The sequence below is a fragment of the Chanos chanos genome, chromosome 1 (assembly GCF_902362185.1).
Source record: "Chanos chanos chromosome 1, fChaCha1.1, whole genome shotgun sequence".
In the NCBI taxonomy this organism is placed as follows: Eukaryota; Metazoa; Chordata; class Actinopteri; order Gonorynchiformes; family Chanidae; genus Chanos; species Chanos chanos.
This window is the reverse complement of record NC_044495.1, coordinates 28,622,142-28,643,391: the sequence shown is the minus strand read 5'-3', so window position 1 is coordinate 28,643,391 and position 21,250 is coordinate 28,622,142. Positions and strand designations below refer to the sequence as shown.

The following is a 21,250-nucleotide window of genomic DNA, read 5'->3' as shown; positions in this document are numbered from 1 at the left end:
GTGTGTGTTCGTGTTTCAGTGGGTTTATTTACCAGAGAGAATCCATTGCTATATCTGTAAAAAACGTTTATGATGCAAAAAAGGCCTTTCAACCAGAAAGAGAACTGGAATTCTTCACTGCTGCACAACTTAAAAAACTTCACAAAAGAGGCCGAAAAAGAACCTGAAATGTCTTTTTTTTGACTGAGAGGCCAGAGAAGTCCTCATACATATGAAGTCAGTGAAAAGTAAAGGATTAGACAGAAGACTACAATAGGTACCAAGGGTAAGTGTTGCAATGACAAACGTGACTTCTCAGCGGATGGCTTTACTGTTTTCTCCATATCCTTGCTATCTGTACAGATCTGATCTGGGGCAGCTAGAGAAGGATCAGACTGGCTTTGTAACACCAGCAGAAAAGAAGCAAAGTTTGGCTACAACACTTGTCAAATCTGGTGATCTGTCTATCAATTTGAAGGGGATCTATCCTTCCGGTTGGGGAGGAAAGTTAATCAGGAGCTAGGAACACAGAACAGAACAAACAGACAGCACAGATCGATTGCTCACCCAATTCTCAGTTAACATGCAGAGGAGACAGAAAGAGAAAAAAAAGAGAGACGAAGAGAGGGGGTGCAGAAGACAAAGAGCAAGAAAGAGCGAGAGAGACAGACAGAAAGATAGATAGAGAGATAGATAGAGAGATAGAGGTAGAGAGAGAGAGAGAGAGAAAGAAAGAAAGAAAGAAAGAAAGAAAGAAAGAAAGAAAGAAAAAGACAGTGAGAAAACAAGACAGTGGAACATTTGTGCAAACAGCACAATGACAGCGACTGAAGATTAGAGCTTGCTGACAAAAGCCACAATTAGGCAGTGAACACAAGGCTAAACAAATGTTCTCTCCAACCCCCTCCAATCACAGGGAGATTATTGATGATTGTGTAGACTGTGGCTTTCAACACGCCCTCTGTCCTTTCAGCTCAGTGAATAGAGCATTTACACTGACCAAATGCATGACAAAAGGCTAAGGCTGAATGACCACCCCTGACACTCCACTAATAATTTCATAGATTGTGTCACAACTTGACTGGGAGGGGAGGAGAAGTAAAGAAAAAAGACAGTATAACTAATTAACAAAGCTTGTGTTTTTTGTTTTTATTAAATCCAGAATACTGAACTGGGGAGAAACATTCAGTAATGAGAGAAGAAAGTTAGTAGACAATAACATAATCAGCGTGAGCCCAGTGAATCATGGCGTTCAGTCACTCTTTTAAAGTAAAGTTTTCATTTCTCTATCCTCACATCCCTCCTGCCTGTGGGTTTGTAGCTCTCTCATCCTTGGTGTTGTCACAGAAGTAACAGACATCTATCCTGGAGCAGTCCAGACTCTGTCTTATCCTATCAGCATTGCACTGAAGCCTTGCCACGGTGATAAGACACCACGGCAACAGGGCCGACCAATAACGAGCAAGCCTGACCCCTCTCTTGCTACTGTCACTATTTGTTAGAACATGAGAAAGTTGAGTTTTCTTGACTGATAGGAGAGGGAGAGTGATACACTCCAAAATCAGCCTGCGGTGCTAACACAGTCATTGGCTACACTCACATGACCACAAGCCTCAGGGCCAATCAGAGCATACAGGTTTGGTGGATAGCCAGTTGGGTCATAGCGGGAGTGTGAGGTAGATGGCTGTTTTGACTGAACTCCATATGCTCCTCAAAAATGCCCTCTCCTCACTCTGGATCTATGACTACATAACAAATCTGTTTTACCACTCTCTCACTGTTGTTGGAGCTACTTCTTCAACAGTTCTGGAACACCACTCTGTTAAAACTTTGAAGTGTTAAAACTTTGAAAAACCAAAAACTCGTCACGATTTGATCCAAAACATCAATAGCGAAGATTTTACACTTTTAAAGCCTAACAATGGTCTCCTGTTAACCGCCCTCAGTTTTGAGAAAATGATACCTTGCACTGAAGAGCAAAATGTTGGGGGGGGGGGATAAAAACAGTCGGGTTGGAGCTGCAGTAGAAGAAAGAGATCAAATTTTTGGCCAATTTCACTGCATTGAGTTCTACCAGTATGTGGGACAGGAGATTACAGAGAGAGAGAAAGAGGGAGACAGAGTTAGAGAAAGATTAAGCCATAAAGGCCCACCTACTGTGAGTAAAGGTGAGGAGAAAAGAGGTAGGAATGGTTTGAGTCAGAGTCAAAGAGTCAGAGAGACTCACCCACTTGGAAGAAAAAGGTGTATCATATGATGTTGCTGCATTTAGCTGAACTGGGTGTATGTCATACTTCAAAGTAAAAAAAAAAAAATGAAACAGGCATAAAAAAATTAAAGAACTCAAAACACAATGGCTCAGAAGTGGCATCACTTGCTCTGAATTTATGCAGTCTTCACGGTTCTTGCTGTGCAGTGGGAAAGCACAACACAAAAGCATTCTGGAGCTGTGTAGTTCCAGTTCTGGATAATTCTGGAACTTTTTAGTTCCTCGAAGTTCCTGAACCTCATTTAAAAAAGGGGCTCTCTTGCACTGTTTCCTTCCCTCTCTCCCTCCCTCTCAGCCAAGCGTCTCTCTCTGCAGATGTTGTCTAGCAAGGCGTTGATATTTGCACCATCAATCCCCTTTAAATACACTCCTGGGGTGAAAAGAACCAACTCCATCTATTCCATCACACCAAATCAGAGTCATGGCTTCAGTCTGTCTTCGCCCCTCTAGCTTTCCCATCTCCATGGCTTCACAAGCCAAAGCATCTGCACCCTGTCCTGGATGAGATTCCAGATCCAGGGCCCTGCCAGCCCTAATCAGTGCAGAGCACGGATGTGAGGAAATGGGGAGGAGAGAGAGAGCGAGATTAGAGTGCAGCCGTTGAGTCGTCCCTTTTCAAAATGCCAACCTCAGTCAGGGTAGCAGGGTTTAAATACCAACTCAAATGTCAGCGTGAGGCCCCACAAGTCAAACTAAATTACCTCCTACCTGCTCTGGGTATGTGTGTGTAAAACAGGCACAAGACTGGCACAGGGAAAGTAAATGCTTGAATACACACAAACATATGCATAGACACAAACAAACTTATACACACACACACACACCAGAGTGAGCTTCTCATGCAGAGCTCCTCTTTCAATCTGATCGATTGGGTGTAACTCAAATGCAGCTTTTTACTGTGGGGTTCAAACACCTCCCATAAAATGATGCTGCACCCAATGAAAACACAGGCCTTTACAACACTGCAATATTGATCTGATGGACATGTGATACTTGGACGAGTGTTTCTGTGCCTTCCATCAATGTACTGTGTACACTGAGCAAAAAGTAAATATACAACCCAACTGCAGAGAGATCCACCACCTTCGTATGAAGCTTTTCACAAAGAAATAGTCATTCTGACACCAAACAGGGCCCATATTCCTCACAGTTGCAGACTTCTATTCTATACGTCATCCATAGTGCTTCAGCATCTTAAGGAACCCATCAACTCGCAAAAATGACATTGGCCAGAAACTCTACTGATTACCAATGGATGGACACATCCCAACCAGCGCTAACAGGTCTCATTTACTGAACATAAAGCTTGTCCGAGTCGTAACACAGCAATTTAACAAACATCATCAATCATATCTGACCGCTGATTTGAGTCAGATGTACAATTTTGTGAGGCAGACAGTACTCCACAGACCAGAAAACACGGGAGCCTGAAAAAGCAGCCAAGGCCGAGGGCCCAAACAATAGCTGCTCCTGCTCTGATTGATACCGGCCATTATGGAGGACAAGCGAGAGGCGGAAAGCAGCAACTCATTCATTTGTCCGTTCATTTATTCAGCTCGTGGGCTGCAGAGGGCCAGCAGAGGAAGCCAGCCTACACTGGGCAGAGAACATGTCATTGATCTTTCACTGACCACGCCCACACGCCACACTGCAGATCAAGCAGAGCTGACAATAATCTGTCAACTGATTTTCCACAGTTACAACAAAGCTAGGAAGGAGAGTGTAGATTATGTTTAAATAACTGAAAAAGGAGGAGAGGAGAGAAGTGGGAAAACACTCTGCTAGGATGCAGCTAGGAGCTGATCACACAATCAGAGAACTGACAAATGATGGGAAAAAAATTCAATTCTTAAAGTGGAGCATTATCACTGGGTAATTAGTCTTAATGCCAATTCAGAACATACACTGACCAAGTGACAAAATGAATGACCAATCAGTGACTATTTTTTTCCACAGCGTAAGCCACCAGAGTCAATGACAGCTGAAGACACAGGGCCAGTTCCACTGGCACTATACTGCACTCTGTGTGTACATAAAGCAGCATTTAGGCAAAGGATGGGCTAACGGCCTGTAAGAGGGGAAAATGATAAGACGGTAATGCATATTGTGATGATTTATGGTTCCACCGAAGGTCAATCTCATTACGTGAGTTTAAAATTGGATTTGCCCTGATCTCATGGGATGTGTCTGTTAAGCAGAGCATATAGAAAAACAGTGTAGCTCCAACATGAGCGTTTGCATCAGTAGCTTTAACACACAACGCCCAGATACTGTTCTCTGGTTCACCCGGGTGGAAAGAAGGAGAGGACATTCAGTGCTTCACTACAGCATCACTACAGCATTATAGACATTCAAAGTCCTGTCCAGTAATAAAGAAAGAGGGAGAGAGAGAAACAAAAAAAAATCAATGGATCCAAGCTCAAATCTAATTGTAAGTGAGTTCAGTCACGTCTCAGGCGCTCTGACCACAGTTTGGCTACAATTCACTAACACGCTGGTAATATTAGGAGGTACTGGCAGCCTAGCTCGATGATCAGATAGATTGGCAAATTGAAAGGAAAATTGAATGTGAGGAAGAGCTGAAAGTAATGTAAGGACAGATACTGTCAGAAGGTATCAAAATCAATGGCAGAACCTGGGTTACAGCTGTGACTGCTCCTGGATATAGAAAATATAAAACTATGGAAATAAAAGCCAACTCAAAATAACTTGAGAAAAAAAGAAGCCCTCTGGTATTCTCAGTGAGAAGTAAGTAATATGAATTAAGGATGAGACTTGTAGTTTTGTGATTTATTCTGAGATCTTATTGGTTATAAGCGAATTTCTATTGTCCTTTTTAACACGTGTTGCTTATTTTTTCTTATATTTGGTCCGAGTCAGGAAAATTCAGCTCTGAACCTCATAACCAGAGCTTTATGTTTCTAGTATATATAGCTACACATGACTGATGGACAGAAGAAAGTGCAAAGCTTGTTTCTTTGGAATCTAAATTAAACGCTGAAGTCAAGATGCAGGCTCTGGATTTGAAGGGCAGGAGTCAATATGCCTGACATCCCATCACTGAATGAAATGATTTATACCAGTAAAGATTACTCTGATGTTTTTGTTGTTGTGGATAATTATGGCTTCTGAGAAGGCCAGAGATGTATCAGATATATGGGGAAGTATGACTTAGCTGATGGAGATGGGGCAAAATTGGTTTACCTCAGTAAAGGCTGGAAGATCACGGTGATGTTCCTTGCTCCAGGCTTACAGAGAAACTTTGTCTCTCCTCCTTCTATGAGGTTATCATCAGCTCCGCCTAAGAACGAGAGAGAGAGAGAGAGAAAATCTTTAATATCATGTGAGTAACTATCCTCAGTAAAATATAAATATTCACTAAATTAATTAGCACTCTTAGGAACTGTCAGCAGAGAATTTCTTCAGCCCAAACACAGACAAAAAGGAAACTTTTGACGGGGACCTGTTGGCTCAGCAACGGACCACTACAAATTCAGCTACACTGTGCCCAAACAATGATCCCCAATGGCAACTACAAAGACTTTCTCGACATATCATACCATATGTCATACACAGATACTCTAGAAATACTTAAAGGTCTCCTGGGTGATTCTGGCTGTGATGGCTAACCTGTACAATGCTACCATTACAGTTAGTGATTATCTCCTAGTTTCTTAAAACAAGGCATGCCTTTCAATGCCATAGGCTCACAGGGTTCACTTTGTTCCAGTAATACTGAGCACTATCTGTGATTCTTATGTGAACAATAGTCAGCTAAGCTCAAAATATCTGAGAGGCAAAACATAATGACATAGGGAGGAAATGAAAATAAACCACTCACAAACCCTCAACAGAGCTGAAAGTCTAATAGAAGCAAAACAAGTCAGCGAGTTACAGTCAGAGGCTCTGTTAACTCAAACATGAACAGACTGGTTAAAGAGAGACTGTATCTAAACACAATGCAATCGGTTGAGGATGAGGCTCCATACAGAGCGAGAAACGACATAACCCTTCATGTTAACAAGCATGTCTGATTAACGCAGTCAGACAAATTCACAAGGCTCTCTCTATCTCTCTCTCTCTCTCCCACTCTCAGGGTGTTCGTGGGTGGACCTCTTGCTAACGGGGTTAATAAGAAAATCATTGCTGTGTAACTCAGTCAGGTCCAGCCCCTGCTGAAGGCCCTCACAAACCAAGTGAGTTTGCTGGTCCTTATTAGCTCTAGTCATCCTGAAGTAATCAATATAATTGACAGGGAGGGGATTGGGGGTATCTGTCAATAAAAGCCATCCCCAAACGGCAGGTCCGCGTACGCCCCGACGCCTCAATGAATATAAATATTGCAAGTCTCACTGCAACAATGTTATTCATTAAAATTTCACAGCAGTGTAAGCCACTGGAGGGTCTGCTTTTAACATGTGGTGATGAACAGGGTACCCCCCCCCCCAAACACACACCCGACGCACACATCCTGACACGAACAAAAATAAGAGACTACCCTCCCCTTCCAAAGACTCCAACATTTTGATTGCTATCATCATTCAATTGTAACATAACCCCCTTATGGGGGGGGGGCTTAATCTTCTCATGAAATACAGGAATTACAATGATATGATTAATATCACCAGGGAATCACCTGTGTGTGTGTGTGTGTGTGTAATAAACAGGCACTACAGCACTTGTACATTAACTGTTAATATTACATGTGAGCCATGTCAGCCCCTGTTAGTGTTTGAGAAACAATGAGATTTTGAGTGTCAGTACATTCATGTCATACACATTAGTGTTTGCTTCAATATCCAGAAGTCCAGCCTCTGTTTTCCATTTGATTTGTGTGTGTATGCGCGCGCGTGTGTGTGTAACAGCAGTCGTGTCCTGTCTTTGCCTAATCCACAAGCCTGCTTTTGATCACAGACGAGTAGGTTTTACCACACTGGGCAGTGCATTCAAATGTATATCACAGCATTGTTTAGCCAGACCAGCATCTCTCTGACATCATAAAGGGAATGTGCTGTGCTGAAAAGCATGGGCTGCTTTCTCTTCTCTCCTCCCCTAATTAAAAAAAACAAAAAAAAACAAGAGAATCTTTATCCCCTTTAAAAAGCCTCAGGTTCACATTCTCTCTCTGGTCTCCATGAAATTCATTTGTGTGGAAACGATTGGAGTTGCTAAGTGGAAATGGAGCCCACGTCCAATTTTCCTTTCCTCCTCCTTCCTCGCGTTCTCTCACTCACTCTGTTCTGTGCTGCCAATTCAATTAAGACTCAATTACAACTGCAAAACAAAGCTGCTACCAACGCACTCCCTCAATCTCTGAGAGTGAAAGAGAAAGAGAAAGAGAAAGACAGAGAAAGAGAGAGAGAGAGAGAGAGAGAGAGATGGTGCAAGTGAGAAAACAAACACATCTGCGCTTTAAGTGCTGAGTGAAACACAAATGCTTGCCAACAGAGCCACAAAAGGATATGAAAGTCATGAGGTCAAAGGTCAGTCTGGATTAGGGATTAGTGGATTACACTTCCTCATGTATGCCCATTCAGCTGTAGCAACAGAAAACACAGAGACCCCACTGCTCTGGGAAGCCTCTGAACTCGTGCCAACTTTGCATGACTTTCATTAATATTATAATTGAGTTAGTGAATATTAATAAGACGTCTTTTCAAACTTTCATGTGCTGGACAGATTTGCACAGATAATAAGCTTGGACCGTCTGTCATTGTGACAAAAGAGAGTGACAAATATTACGTTCCCCTGACCAGAGCGGCTGATTTGACATGGGTGATTGAGTTTATATGGATAATTTTATAAAGGGCATGTTCATATGTGGATGTGTTGTGATTGTCCTTATTTTGTACAAATGTCTGCTGCTCTCACACACACAAGAAATAGGATACATACATCTCTTATATGCGTGTGTGTCTCTGTACGTATGTGTTGAGATATATATATATCTTTCCCATTGTGTTGTGAACAGCCTTTTCAGTCAGTTATCTGGGGGAGGAGATGAAGCTGGCTATGTAAGATTCCTGTATGTGTAGGGAACACCTCCCCTGTGGCCCTGACTGATGCTGGATTAGGTGGGTAGGTGTGGTTGTGTACGTGTTTGTCTACAGAGGGAGTGTTGAGATGAAGTTTGCTGCACACAACACAAGCAAATCCATCAAGACCGCTTCTGTCTCACACACACACACACACACACACACACACACACACACACACACACGCACACCCCCTCATGTAATCAAGCAAGGCAGTGACTTAGTGAAATTGCATTAGCTACACTTTCCTGGGTTTTATTAGAAATGGCTTGATCTGTGAGGTGTTCTGTCCCTTCCCGCATCTAGAGGAAAGAAAAGACTGAGGTGCCAAGCCCTCTGTAACTGCACCCTGTGTGTGTGTGTATGTGTGTGTGTGTATGTTTGTGTGTGTGTGTGTGTGTGTGTGTGTACGTGCGTGCATGTGTGTGTTTAACATGTGTACATTCAGCTAGTGTGTGTGTGGTGTGTGTGTGGATATATACACAGTGATAGCAGACCAAACACTGTGGGGCCAGCTCTAATCCCTCATTTAGAATGAGTGTCAGTGTTACTGGGATGCTGCGTGTGTAATCCAAAAGGTCAACTCTGGCCTGATCAAAGCTTTCCTGTAACTATGCTTGTCCCTGCTGAGGTCCACTGTCATAATCATATCAAAACATAGACAAAGACTGTGCCTATGCCAGCCATGATTACCACATCACAAACAAACACACCCCCTACAGACCAAAGACCTTCAATCTACTGAACACCCACATACACACACACACACACACACACACACACAGTCAGTCAAAGCCAAGGTCTCCTAATGTAGAGAGGACTTGATCATTAAGTGTGGTTCAGTGTAGAGAGGTAATCAGAAGAGCTGGAACAAAAAGAGCCAAAAAAAAAGACAAAAAAAGCCAATTTGTTGCCATAAGCTACACAGTCCAGAGCTCACTGCCAACTTTACAAGGCCAGCACACCATACACAGGTGTGCGCATGTGTGTGTGTGTATGTGTGTGTATGCGGTCACACACTAATGTAATTACTTTGCAAATACTGCATGGTCTTCAAGTTGTGTGTGTGTGTGTGTGAGAAACAGTGTGAATAGTCTGGAGTCCTGTGTGTGTGTGTGTGTGTGTGTGTGTTTGTGTTTGTGTCTGGGTGTGGAAGTGGGACACACAGGCAGAGAGGTCTGTCTGGATGAACCCTGCAGCTCAAATAAGATCAGGCCAATTCAATAATTCATGAGTCGGCAGCAGTCCCTCTTCTAATCCCTCTGCCATGTCCTCAAGTCTGATTGGCTCCTAATGAGCCATTTCTATTATTAAAATTAATTTGAGGAGACAGTTTTCATGACCTGGCCAATAGACAGCAGAGACAGACCAGAGCAAATGTCCAGCAGGCTGGCTAAGCGATAAATAAAGACAAATCAATTAATTATAAATCAACATTCTTACATTCTTAAGTGTGTGTGTCTCATAGCACACGTTCACCTGAATTCCACAATGGTATGAAATCGCACACATACACACACACACACAGACACAGACACATACAGACAAACACACACACGCACACACACAGACAGACACACACACACACACACACACACACAATATCCTCCAGGGTCTACTATAAGTTGAGAGGTTTAATATATTTAAAGCAGTTTTTAGTCACTTGCCTGACAACCATGTCACTTTCAGATTTGTCCTTGTAAAAAACTTAAAAAAAAAAAAAAAAAAGATTTAGAGACAGAAACAAAGGAACCGCGGGAGAGTTCACACTTCCACTCATGAATAAACTGGTGTATTAAAGCTCTGTTTAGATGCTTAGTACAAAAAAACATTATTCAGTGGCCAAACACCCCTGATTATTCCAATTCTCCTTAGGACAGCATATGATTTTTCTAACATTTATGTTACTCAGCTACATTAAGAGATAAAACACTGCTCATTAAAATGAATTAGAGACTTGTGCAAAAAGCATAGTGCTATTTTTAGACCCTCAGCAACAACTGCTGTGTTGTTCAGTGATCCAGTCTTGTTTAATCATTAATAGCTATGCTTAGAAACTGAGTAACAGTCTAAATGCAGGGTACCGGAAGGCAAGGGTCTTGTAGTTTTTTACCTCAGAATTAGAGGCTGAATTGTTCTCAGTTAACAAGTGTACTCCACAACCAATAAAATATACATAATGGTTAGAAATTTGAAACCTGACAGGAAGTCCACACCTGAGGGTTTGACTTGTGTACCTCTGTTTGAGTCCTGTGTAACTGTCCCGACAGCAAAAAAAACATAAAAACACAAGGCGAGTTGAAAATACTGGAGCTCCTCTCTATCATTTTACATCTATGGGACTGCATTAAGTCTCCAAAACCAACAACGTCCAAGGCTGAAATATTAAACATTATGGAGATACAACAAGCGAGAGAAAAATTACCGCAGAATCCTTCACCTTCTTGATTTAGCCTTGGCATCAAGGCAAGGTGACCAAATCAGGCTCTGTGCCCACACATCATTTCCAAGAACAAACTGACAGACCGGGGTTAGGTCCTTGATTAGCACACTCCTACCTTAAAATTAGAACACTTACTTACACACACACACACACACTCACACACACACACACACACACACACACACAAAGCTAAAACAAGTCTCCCCCACAAACCCATGATTACCTCAGTGCACTCCATCAACACTCCTCCATTTGACTCGATATCGAGGGGAAAACAAAGCAAAGGCCCTTTCCCTCCAATCAGACACCTATTCTCCTGATGGCCTCTCTGGTCAAAGACAAGTAGCCATTTCTGACTGGACGAAGGCGATGTAGTACAAGGTAAGCCACTCCCACCTTTCCAAACATCCTCTGATTTTGGACTGAAGAGTTGAAGAGGAAGGGCCCCATGTCTCTGTGTGTCTGTGTGTGTGTGTGTGTGTGCGTGTGTGTGTGTGTGTGTGTGTGTGTGTTTCCTTCACCACACATCTCCCTTTTTAAGTTAAGCAATCACCCCGTACTCAGAATAAAAGTAAACAATCTTCTGACTGTTGTGGTGATGACGGCCCTGCACTGATTAAAATTAGCACAGGTTGGGACACACACACACACACACACACACACACACACAGGCCTGCACACGCATGCACCTCTCCCTCCGTGATTAGACGTCTGGCCTCCGTCAGCCATCAGCACAGACATCTTCTCTTTTGTTCACACATCGCTCATGGCACACAAAAGTCAACTATTTCTCTCAACTGCTGAGACATGATTACGTCTATAGATGCAAATACACATGCACACACGAAAAACCACATTTCTCTCCCTCTCTCCAGCCATGGTTTATTCTTACAGAAAAAAACTGTCATGCAACGAATTTCTAAACTCTAAATTCCATGTTTCATTGAAATAGGAGCGTGTACATGTCATAAAGGCACAGAAAAACTGACAGTCTGTCATATTCTTTGGTCATATCAATATTCACTGTACAAACAGAGAGACTACACAGACTGAGAGGAAGAATTATGTCTCTACAAAACAACACTGTATGTAACTGTACCATTTCTTTCTTTTCCCCTTACACAATGAAAAGCAAACATTGAAACACAGGCCTATCAACAGTTTTTCAAACCGAATATGTCTTATCCATCAGCCAAACAATAGGTAAACAGTCCTTTACACTGGCTACTGCACACACAGCCATAGACACAGACCAAGGGATAAACGTTATCATCTATTCAGTATAAATATAGAGCCAATCACGAGGCAATCTCATGTTGACACTTCACTAATTCAATCATCGCCCTCAGATGAGAACTACTTCAGGGTGAGAGCCCAGATATGAAAACACATACACATGCACAACAACCATAGTGTTATTGAAATGATTGTCCTTCTCTCCATCGAATTACTGCCAAAGAAACTGAAACCTAAAAGCACCCAAACAAATACACTCACACTTACACACACACACAACGCATGTCTGAGTCCGATCGCAAACCGGACAAAGGACAGAGTGTGTGCTAGTCCTTTTGTTTTGTTATACCCAGGTAACATAGAAGAAAAACATGCCATTGCATCCTTTATGCTGCTGAATGTTCTGTTTTAACGCATTACCTTCCAAATATTTTCATCATTTATAATATTAGAATATTCTCTGTAAAGCTTATGGGTTTCATATGAGTTCAGACAAAGGTAGCAGTGATGGACGGGAGCCACTTTAAATGTACTTCAAATTTACACAGTCCTTCTCTATGTAACATTCAAATACACACCACAAAAAAACACACACACAAAACTGAACACACTGAATGGTCCTGCTCTCTCACTGTTGTGGGGATTCATAATCAGAATCTGACTCGATGACAAACACCGTGCAGATGCATACCAAAACAAACACACACACTCACACACAAAATAACTGAATGGATGGGAAAATTGAACACAACCTGATAAAAACATAATGTTTAATTTCACCTGGAAAGGAGAAAGGAGAAAGGAGAAAAAAAAAACAGAGAAAAACAATCCAGTGGGGCTCTGGAGAGCATGCCGTACGCCTGGCAGCCCCGTGCAAATGTTTTCTTATTTGTTTTGATTTAATTTAGACTGAGGGATGAGGAGCTCTGGGAATGAATAAAAAGAGAAAATAAGTGAGAAACAGCAACACTGGCGAACACGAGTAATTCAATTACACCTCTTTGCCTTTTCCGTTCTCCTGTTAAAGTGGAAATCGCAGCAGAGGAAATTACTGGTCTGATGACTGTGAGCAGAGTCGATGTTTGGACGATGGTGAAATCTACTGGATGCCTCCCTGTCAGACCAAAGCAAGCTTTTGTCTGGAGAGTGTCAATGAAAGAGGAGTACATGTTCCTTATACCCCAAAAACTACAGAACGATGTTTGCAAGGACAAACGCACCTATGTACATACACACAAACACACATGCATGCGCACACATGTACAAACATGTGTACACACAAGCCCAGGCTCAACGCAAATTAAATTAATACAATGACTCAAACCTTCTCTCTCTCTCTTCCTCTCATTCACTCTCTCTCTCTTACACACACACACGCACACACACACACATGCACACACGCACACACAGAAGCATCTTCAGATCACTTTTGTCCTGATGGTAGAGACTTATGGGATGTCATCTGGCAATTAGATCATCTTAGTGAACTTGCGTTCTCTATCAGTGGCCATTTAACACAGTGATGATGTCCATCTACACACACATGCACACACATACACACACATACACACACACACACACACAGACCAACAGCAAAGCAAGATAAACAACAAACACTTCACACAGCACTTGACACCATCCTAAAGCAGCTCTGCAGGTATGTTAGCTCTAACTCCATTACACATTAAACACAGATGTCCTCAATGTGAGAGTACCTCAGTACTTTCTACCTGTCCTGTGTGTCAGTGAGTTTAGACTAATGTCACAATCAGCACATACAACAGGTATTGTGTCCACCAACACTTTTACACACATCTCACTTTCCCAATACAAACACACGTTCAGACACACGCTCAGACTCTTCCTGACCGCTCCTCAGTCTTTTCATCTACTCTTCTCTCATTGTCCAGCACAGACAGTCTGACTGTGTGCTAACTGACCACAGTCATTCTACAGTCCTGGCGTAACTGGAGCTCCCTGAGGCTCAGCCTCATCATCACAACCTGCCTGCCACACTCTCCACAGCATACACACATCTGCCACCTACCAAGACATCTACCAATGCCGTCTCACACAGACAACAAGAGACATGGGCCAATCTTCGCTCAATCTGATCGAGGGAGACAGAAAGAGAGAATGAGAAATAGACAGGGGGAACAATCAATTACAAGAGCAAATGCTGAATATGTAAGCAAGTACCCCACATTTTCCACAGGTTTAATTTTCAAATAATTATCGACACATTCTTCAGACAAAGTTCATTTTCATTTCAGTTTCCAATTATATACATGGTAAATCATGATGGTAAGGTCACTTAATGTCAAGTATTGATTAGTGTTGAAACTGATACTCTCGTTACCCTTCAGAAGATAAAACTATGTATCTGTTTTAGAATTTACAATTAGAGGAGTAAGGGTATATTAAAAATACTGCGTTCGCCCAAAATCAGGGATATTTCTGACGGCACCTCTGGCTGTGTTTTGAGTGGGTATGAATACAAGAGTGTGATGTGAGGGTAGTTATATGCTGGTCTGTGAGAGATGGCAAGACATAGTGTTAGCACATTGGGTTTCTGCAGACACTAAGACACACACACATACACACACTGACCCACATCCACAATGTTAAATGATCATTACTCTAGTCCAAACACCTTCACACACTCATACACACATACAGCACAGAGATCTCCATCTCTCTCTCTCTCTCTCTCACACACACACCTCTCTTCTGCTTTAGGTGAGACATTTCTCCATTTGCACCTTTTCTTCTCTCCTCTTCACTACACAAATGCGGATGTTGGCAAAACATCAGACATCAGTGGCACTGCCACAGTCCAGGGTCTCTCTTTGTCTCCTCTCATCAGGGAACAATACCATCATGTATCCACCTGACTGCTAATACAAGATCAACTCCTTCTGCCTCTCACTCTCTCCGTGTGTGTGTGTGTGTGTGTCTGTGCGTGTGCATGTGTGTTTGATTGCTTGATTGCTGAAGCCTAAATGGTACAGATGCAGTTTTTTAAAAGCGAAGCCAAATCCTGCAGCTTTACGATAATCTCACAAATGTTTAATGATCTTTGCCAACCACAGTCAAAAACAGAAACCAAGCTTGTGTATATGTGTATACGTGTGTGTTCCCAGCATGTCCGTCGCTAGTCAACATGTGACACATATTAAACCACAGACTAAGATTCCATGTAAAAAGGGCTACTATGCTGTCCCAGTAATACTACTCTCAAAAATGATTTGGCAGTAGTAATAATAATACATGGTGGGTATTGTAATAGTGATCATAAAAGCAATAACCAATGTGGCTGCAAGCAGCTATTCTGGGGCCAAGGATCACCTGGCCTCCAAGAAGCCCTTGGTGACTGACCTGACAACAGCTACGCCACAAAACAGAAGAAGAAAAAGAAGAAAAAATTAAATAATAAAACACGAGCAAAAACAATGGGGTTCCTCAACAACTTTGGTGCTGGCCTCCCCAGGAATCGACATTCAAAATGTATGTACACACAAACAGCGTATTTGCCGATTGATTCGTTCATTTTTGGTCAGTGGAGAAAGATTCGGGCGGACACCCAAGCCTTCGTATGGAGACGAAGTGAAGTCTTTGGAGGGTGTTGTGGAGTGACTGAGCTGCAAACGACGCCTCAGTAGAAAGGCTTGTAATTAAGCTTCAAGGGGTTTGAGTGTGAGTTTCATTCTGCGTGAATGAGAGACACCCTCACTGCATATTTGTGTGCGTGTGTTTGCGGGCTGAGGACGCTGAAAACACACACATAAACACAGAGAACACCATCATTTGCACACAGCCAAAAATGGCCAACACTCTCCATTCTTTAAAGGAGTCCTGTTGTTTTTCTCCAGGTGCATTATTGTAATCTAGTGTAATTTATTGTGCAGCAGTATGAATGATGTGTTTACATTAGTTTAAATAACCTTCAACTGACCTGTAAACATCAGCTGGATTTACACAGGTGTCTTGTTTTTGTCTGTGAATGTTTCTCTCCCACTAACATTCAATGTCTTGGTCTAGAGTAAGAGTAGCTGAGAAATTCAGATTGGATTTGTTTACAGAAATACAACCAACGTACGCCTATGTCAAATGAAAGCACAAGATTTCAAAGAAACATGAATCACAGGCTCTAAAGAAGGGAGACTAACGCAGCAGAGAGGTTTCTGTTGCACAGCCCATGACCATAATATATGCATTTACATTCTTGTAAAAATGGCACATCACTAGGGACACAAGCCAACACGAGCTAAACTTCTACATGGCGATGAGTGAACAAAAGATTAAAGGACATCGAGGTTCTGAAGCTTATCTAGTGTAGGCCAGAAAAGAGTCATTATTCAAAGCTCAGAAGTACAGTGTTGCACGAATGTTCTTTAAATGTTTTGTGACCTATTCCCCAGAACGACTCATTAGACTTTCCATCGCCCATGGTTCTTAAGACTTCCTGTTCTTAATTAAAAAAAAAAAAGGACAGAAGAAACATTTCTCTGTCAGTCACAATATGTAATTTCGTACTTCTAATTTCTGTCTTCAGGAATCTGCAAATGGCTCCTATGCCGCTGTTAAGAAAACAATGACTTTCGCCTTCCCTGCCTGCTCCCAACTCTGTCTGCCATCCTAGCAGACTTATTTCATATTTTTTAAATGATTTTATTCCTTCAATCTCTTCTCCTTCATTCACCCTGCAGACCACGGCCGGGGCTTTGCATTGTGACTGGGAAAATGAAAGGGAAGGAAATCTCATCTTCTTTTCAGCTCTGCAAAGCGCTCAACCATCCAAATATTTTTTTCCCGTTTTCACCCAAGAAATGCTGGTGGGAAGAAACAGGAGGAGAGAGAGAAAGACAGAGAGAGAGAGAGAGAGAGAGAGCGAGAGAGAGAGAGGAGAACAAATGGTCTGATTTGCTTTCTTATCTAATGTGAATCGTAGCGTTACACTTGCTCTATTTGTATACATCAGGTCAGCCATGACTGGCATGGGCCATCAAATGAAATCACACCCAGAGTCCAAATATGCTTTTAGATTATCTGTACGCCATGGAAGAGTGCTCCACATTACAGAGAAGATACCCTCTACAGAACGAGATTTTATGCCATAAAACCACAACACGCCTCTGAAATTTTGATAATCTTAGAGGAATGTAATAGGGCACAAAACTGACAGTTTGGTTCATATTGGAGTCAGTTGGATAGGTTTTTGGACTGTTCAGTGCTAATATATGGACAGTTACACCTCAAGAAACTTACTTCATTATAGTTTGTTTCATGAAAAGTCCATTTTTTGATGAATGGCATAAGAAATATGTCTCCTTCACCTTTCTCACTCACGTCATTCTCCCTTTTTACACATCTCTCTGTCCCTCTCCTCACCTCTCTCTCTCACCCATCATTTCACACAGGCTATGTCTTAGAGGAACTGCATGTGAAAAAAAAAAAAGAAAGTAACGACAAACACTGCTGACAAGCCTGTTGATTGAAACTGCAAGGTCATTCTGCCGGAGAGTTAGAGAGAGAGAGAGAACTGGAGAAAAGAAAAAAAGAACAGCCCAGACCCTATTCTCTGGGGTACAAGTCTTAGCGCCAAACAATGTGTGTGTGTGTGTGTGTGTGTGTTTGTGTCTACTGCACCATATGGAGAGAAGAAACGAGAAAAGAGAGGAAAGCAGTAGGACCATGGTGGATGATGTCTTTCTACTTCAGTAAGTTTACAAGGCTTCTGCTCCATCACGCTCCCGCTCTGAATATTCCCACTGCACCACCAGCCTCCCCACTCCCACTCTTCTCCTATGCTTCTCCTCCTTTCATCCCTTCTCTGCCCTCCCCTCTCCCTCACTCACCTTGCAATTCGCCGCTTTTGCTGTAAAGTTCTCTGCGCTGTTCACGCAGGTATGCACTCATGCTGATGGCGTGGGAGGAGGACTCAAATCTGAAAACAGTGGAGATCAGTTCAGTGAGAGTTTAGCGCACTCTAACAGGCTCTCATCACGGTCCTGTCTGCACCACATACAGCACTACACAGGACTCTGTTCTAGGGAATTACGCTGGACGCAATTTTAGAAGAGGTTGTGCCAAAACTATAACTATCAAATTTAAGCGTAGGGATATCCAAATTTACATGTTAAGAGTGGCATGTTTCAATAAATCTGCTTTCAAACCTAAACTCACACCAGCAGGATTCAGTACGTGCGGCTCAAGTGTTAATGAGCCTGAGCCGGTCATAAAATAAAAGTGCTGTAATGTAAAGAAATTCTACGCTTGCCCAAAGCAGAACTAGCCTCTTTCCTTTTGAGAAAAAAAAAAAAAAGTCTTCAGAAGTCAAATAAAAGTGACACAACGTTTTAATCAATATCAGAGGTAAGAGTTAAGAGGGGCAAGAAAATCACTTTAGAGAATTTCCCACGCTGTACAGTTCAATATTTTTTGTCAGAATACCGAACAGACAGAGATTAACTTTACGCAAACAGATAGCTATGCAGTGCAGTTTGGAGTGTAAGGCTGATAGTCTTTGAGGAGGGTGAGATGTTCCTTACTTGAACAGGGACTGTTTTGGCCGCTGAGGTTTCTTCTTGGCAAAGAAGGCTCCAAAATCACTGCCAGCGCTGGTGTAGGAGAGCTGGACGGACGGTTCTGCAGCACTGCGCGTGTTTTTCACATCCAGGTAGTCCATCAGGAGCACCTGAGACAGGCAAACACAATCCCAGTACAAATCACTACAAACCACAAACACACACACACACACACACACACACACTTGAAAAGTCAAGTACAAAGTCTGATCTCAATAGCATGAATAATTATCATCATATCCAAATAATCACTGGAGTGTCTGACTGGATTTACTGTGTTCTGGATCCCCAGTGTTTGGATACTTTGTCATTTGTGATCATTCCTCTACGTGCACAGAGACCTGGCTTTGCCCACTCTTTAAAAGCCACTTTCGAAAAAGTTTGTCCACTCCGAGCGACAGACAATAAACACAGACGGCACAGTTTCATAAGCCGGTCGGTATCAATAAAGCAACAGTAACCCCAATAGGTAGGATGACACCTCACCCTGACAGTTGAGACGCTTACAGAGTAACAGCAGATGTGCTTTCATTAGTCTTGTGCCATAAATCCTGTTACCAATGGGTCCAGGCCGAGTCTGTAATGTTGATGTATTCCTGCGACCCGGATCACTCACATCGAACAAATCTGTTCTCACGTCTGTCTAGCGCTCATCCCTCTGACCAGTCTGTGCCAAATCCAGTGGCAGTCCCATTAACCTTAATTAAAACTGCAAAAACCCTCCAAAATATCCCATTGAACTATGACCACTGCTGTTGAGGGCTTTTTGATGAAGGGGGGAAGGGAGGTTTTAGTTTTCAACAAATTAGCCCCTCAATTTCTAATCGCCCTGTAATTTACTAGGGACGATTTAAGGGTCGCTATTTCAAACCTGTACAAAACAGCCCAAAATGGGTTTGGAGAAGTAATGGCTGGACAGATGGAAATAGATAGGAGTTTTAATGGTGTAATTAAACCCGGTCTATCAGTTCAAGAGAGGTGCACTCCATCCCTCACCATCCCTCCACTGGCAGGCAGTCCCACTCTGAAAGCCCCCACCGCAGAGCAACCAGCCATAATACTGTCAGTGTATTAATTACTAATGACTATCTGATCATCTGATGGGGAGAGTCGAGTGTGTAACCCCCCCCAACTTAATTAAAACGCCAGCATTGCCCTGATGAAGGGGCTCTGACCTGCTTAAATTGCATTAGAGGAGAGCGACTTTTGAGGCAATTAACCATGAGGACAATAGGGAGAAGGGAGAGAGGGAGAGAGAGAGAGGGAGACAGAAAGAAAGAGAGAGTATGAGAAGTGCACAGGAGGCTGATGAAAGAGCAGAAACATTAGTGCAACTTTGACAAGAGTGGAGAAAAAAAAAACAATATTGTGAATTACAGTGATATTAAGATGGTTTTTGTATGCAAAAATGAACAAACCAACAGGCAAACAATTGCTAAAAATCTATCCCCAAACACTTTATTTGAGTGGATAAGACCTATAAAAGAACATTTTGTTGAAGTTTACTTTTCTTTAAAGTTGAGTTTTGAAACTACAGCCTCCATATTAAATGGGCTAATTTTTCTCTAAGTAAGAATTCCTGTGTCCACATTGTCATGGAGTCTCTGGACATCCTCTCATACCGACTCAAACTATCACCTTCTTAAGGTTGATACAACAGTGTCAAAAGTGTGTCACCACAGATGTCATCCACAGCCATAACCTGTCATTTACAATGCATGAATGTACTGAAATTTGACACTGTAGTATATTAACAACAAGCTGCAAGTAACACTTCCCATTACGGTTCCTTTCTGGTGTACAGAGAAGGAGATAAGGAAGCAGAAGCAGTAACCAGTCCCAGCACAGCAAACTTTATGTTCAACAACATTAAAAGTTGATTGAGACCACCTTTGGTTCTGCATGCACGGTGGCTAATTAGAATCACCTTTAACCCAGCTCTCATGGACCTCGTTAAAATCACCTTTCTTCCACGGGGGTTCCATGTAATGACCAGCGAAGTGAGGATACCCACAGCTGCAAAGACCCAGGAGGTAGTGGTGCTGTGAGATCTGAGTATGCATTAAGGCAACAACCACCAAGGGGGAACAACGGTGTTACTGTTTTTTTTTTTGTTTTTTGTTTTTTATTGTCAGTAAAGTCTAATGACAACTCTTCAGCTGAGCTCTCAGGCCCTAACAGTAGAGCCCTTACTGTTTAAAGGACGTGTCACCGACGAAGGGCTAAAAATGCATCCTTATCTCCAATTAAGCCAGTAAGACGGTAACAAACAACAACCATAACTTGACTGGTACTGCACTGAACGTGAGCAAAAGCAAATGAATGTTTGTCCTGTTCTACACAGACACTTGGTGTGTTTGATAATATACATCATGAGGTAGACAGATGAGTGTGGTCATGTTTGTTTGAGGTGTGCTGGTGACTTTTAACAAAACATAGCCTGTCGTTAACTCGCTATTGATCTAAACAGTCCATCAACTGCAATTCATCAATGGGTAAAACTTCAATGACTGGGGAAAAAAAAAGAGAGAAAAACAACCCCATACATGCAAAGGAAAAAAAAAAACGGTACGGTGTGTTTGTAAAAGTCTTCTGCTAGCACTGACAAATGATGGACACCCCTTAAAAACGTCCATCTCTCTTTGCCATCCATTTCACTAGACCAGTTATTGGAAGCCTAAAGACAAGGTTGTTTTAATGC

The 21,250-nt window shown here is 42.3% G+C and overlaps 1 protein-coding gene across 1 annotated transcript in view; it reads right to left on the bottom strand.

The window, feature by feature from the left end:
• The window catches only part of exoc4 (exocyst complex component 4), a 93,074-nt gene that overhangs the window by 50,010 nt on the left and 21,814 nt on the right, over positions 1 to 21,250 (bottom strand). The window contains exons 8-10 of the mRNA XM_030776730.1: positions 18,514 to 18,659; positions 17,821 to 17,909; positions 5,453 to 5,549 (exon numbers count right to left, since the gene is read on the bottom strand). Of these exons, the coding sequence (XP_030632590.1) occupies positions 5,453 to 5,549; positions 17,821 to 17,909; positions 18,514 to 18,659 (332 nt within the window). The remainder of the gene's footprint in view (positions 1 to 5,452; positions 5,550 to 17,820; positions 17,910 to 18,513; positions 18,660 to 21,250) is intronic.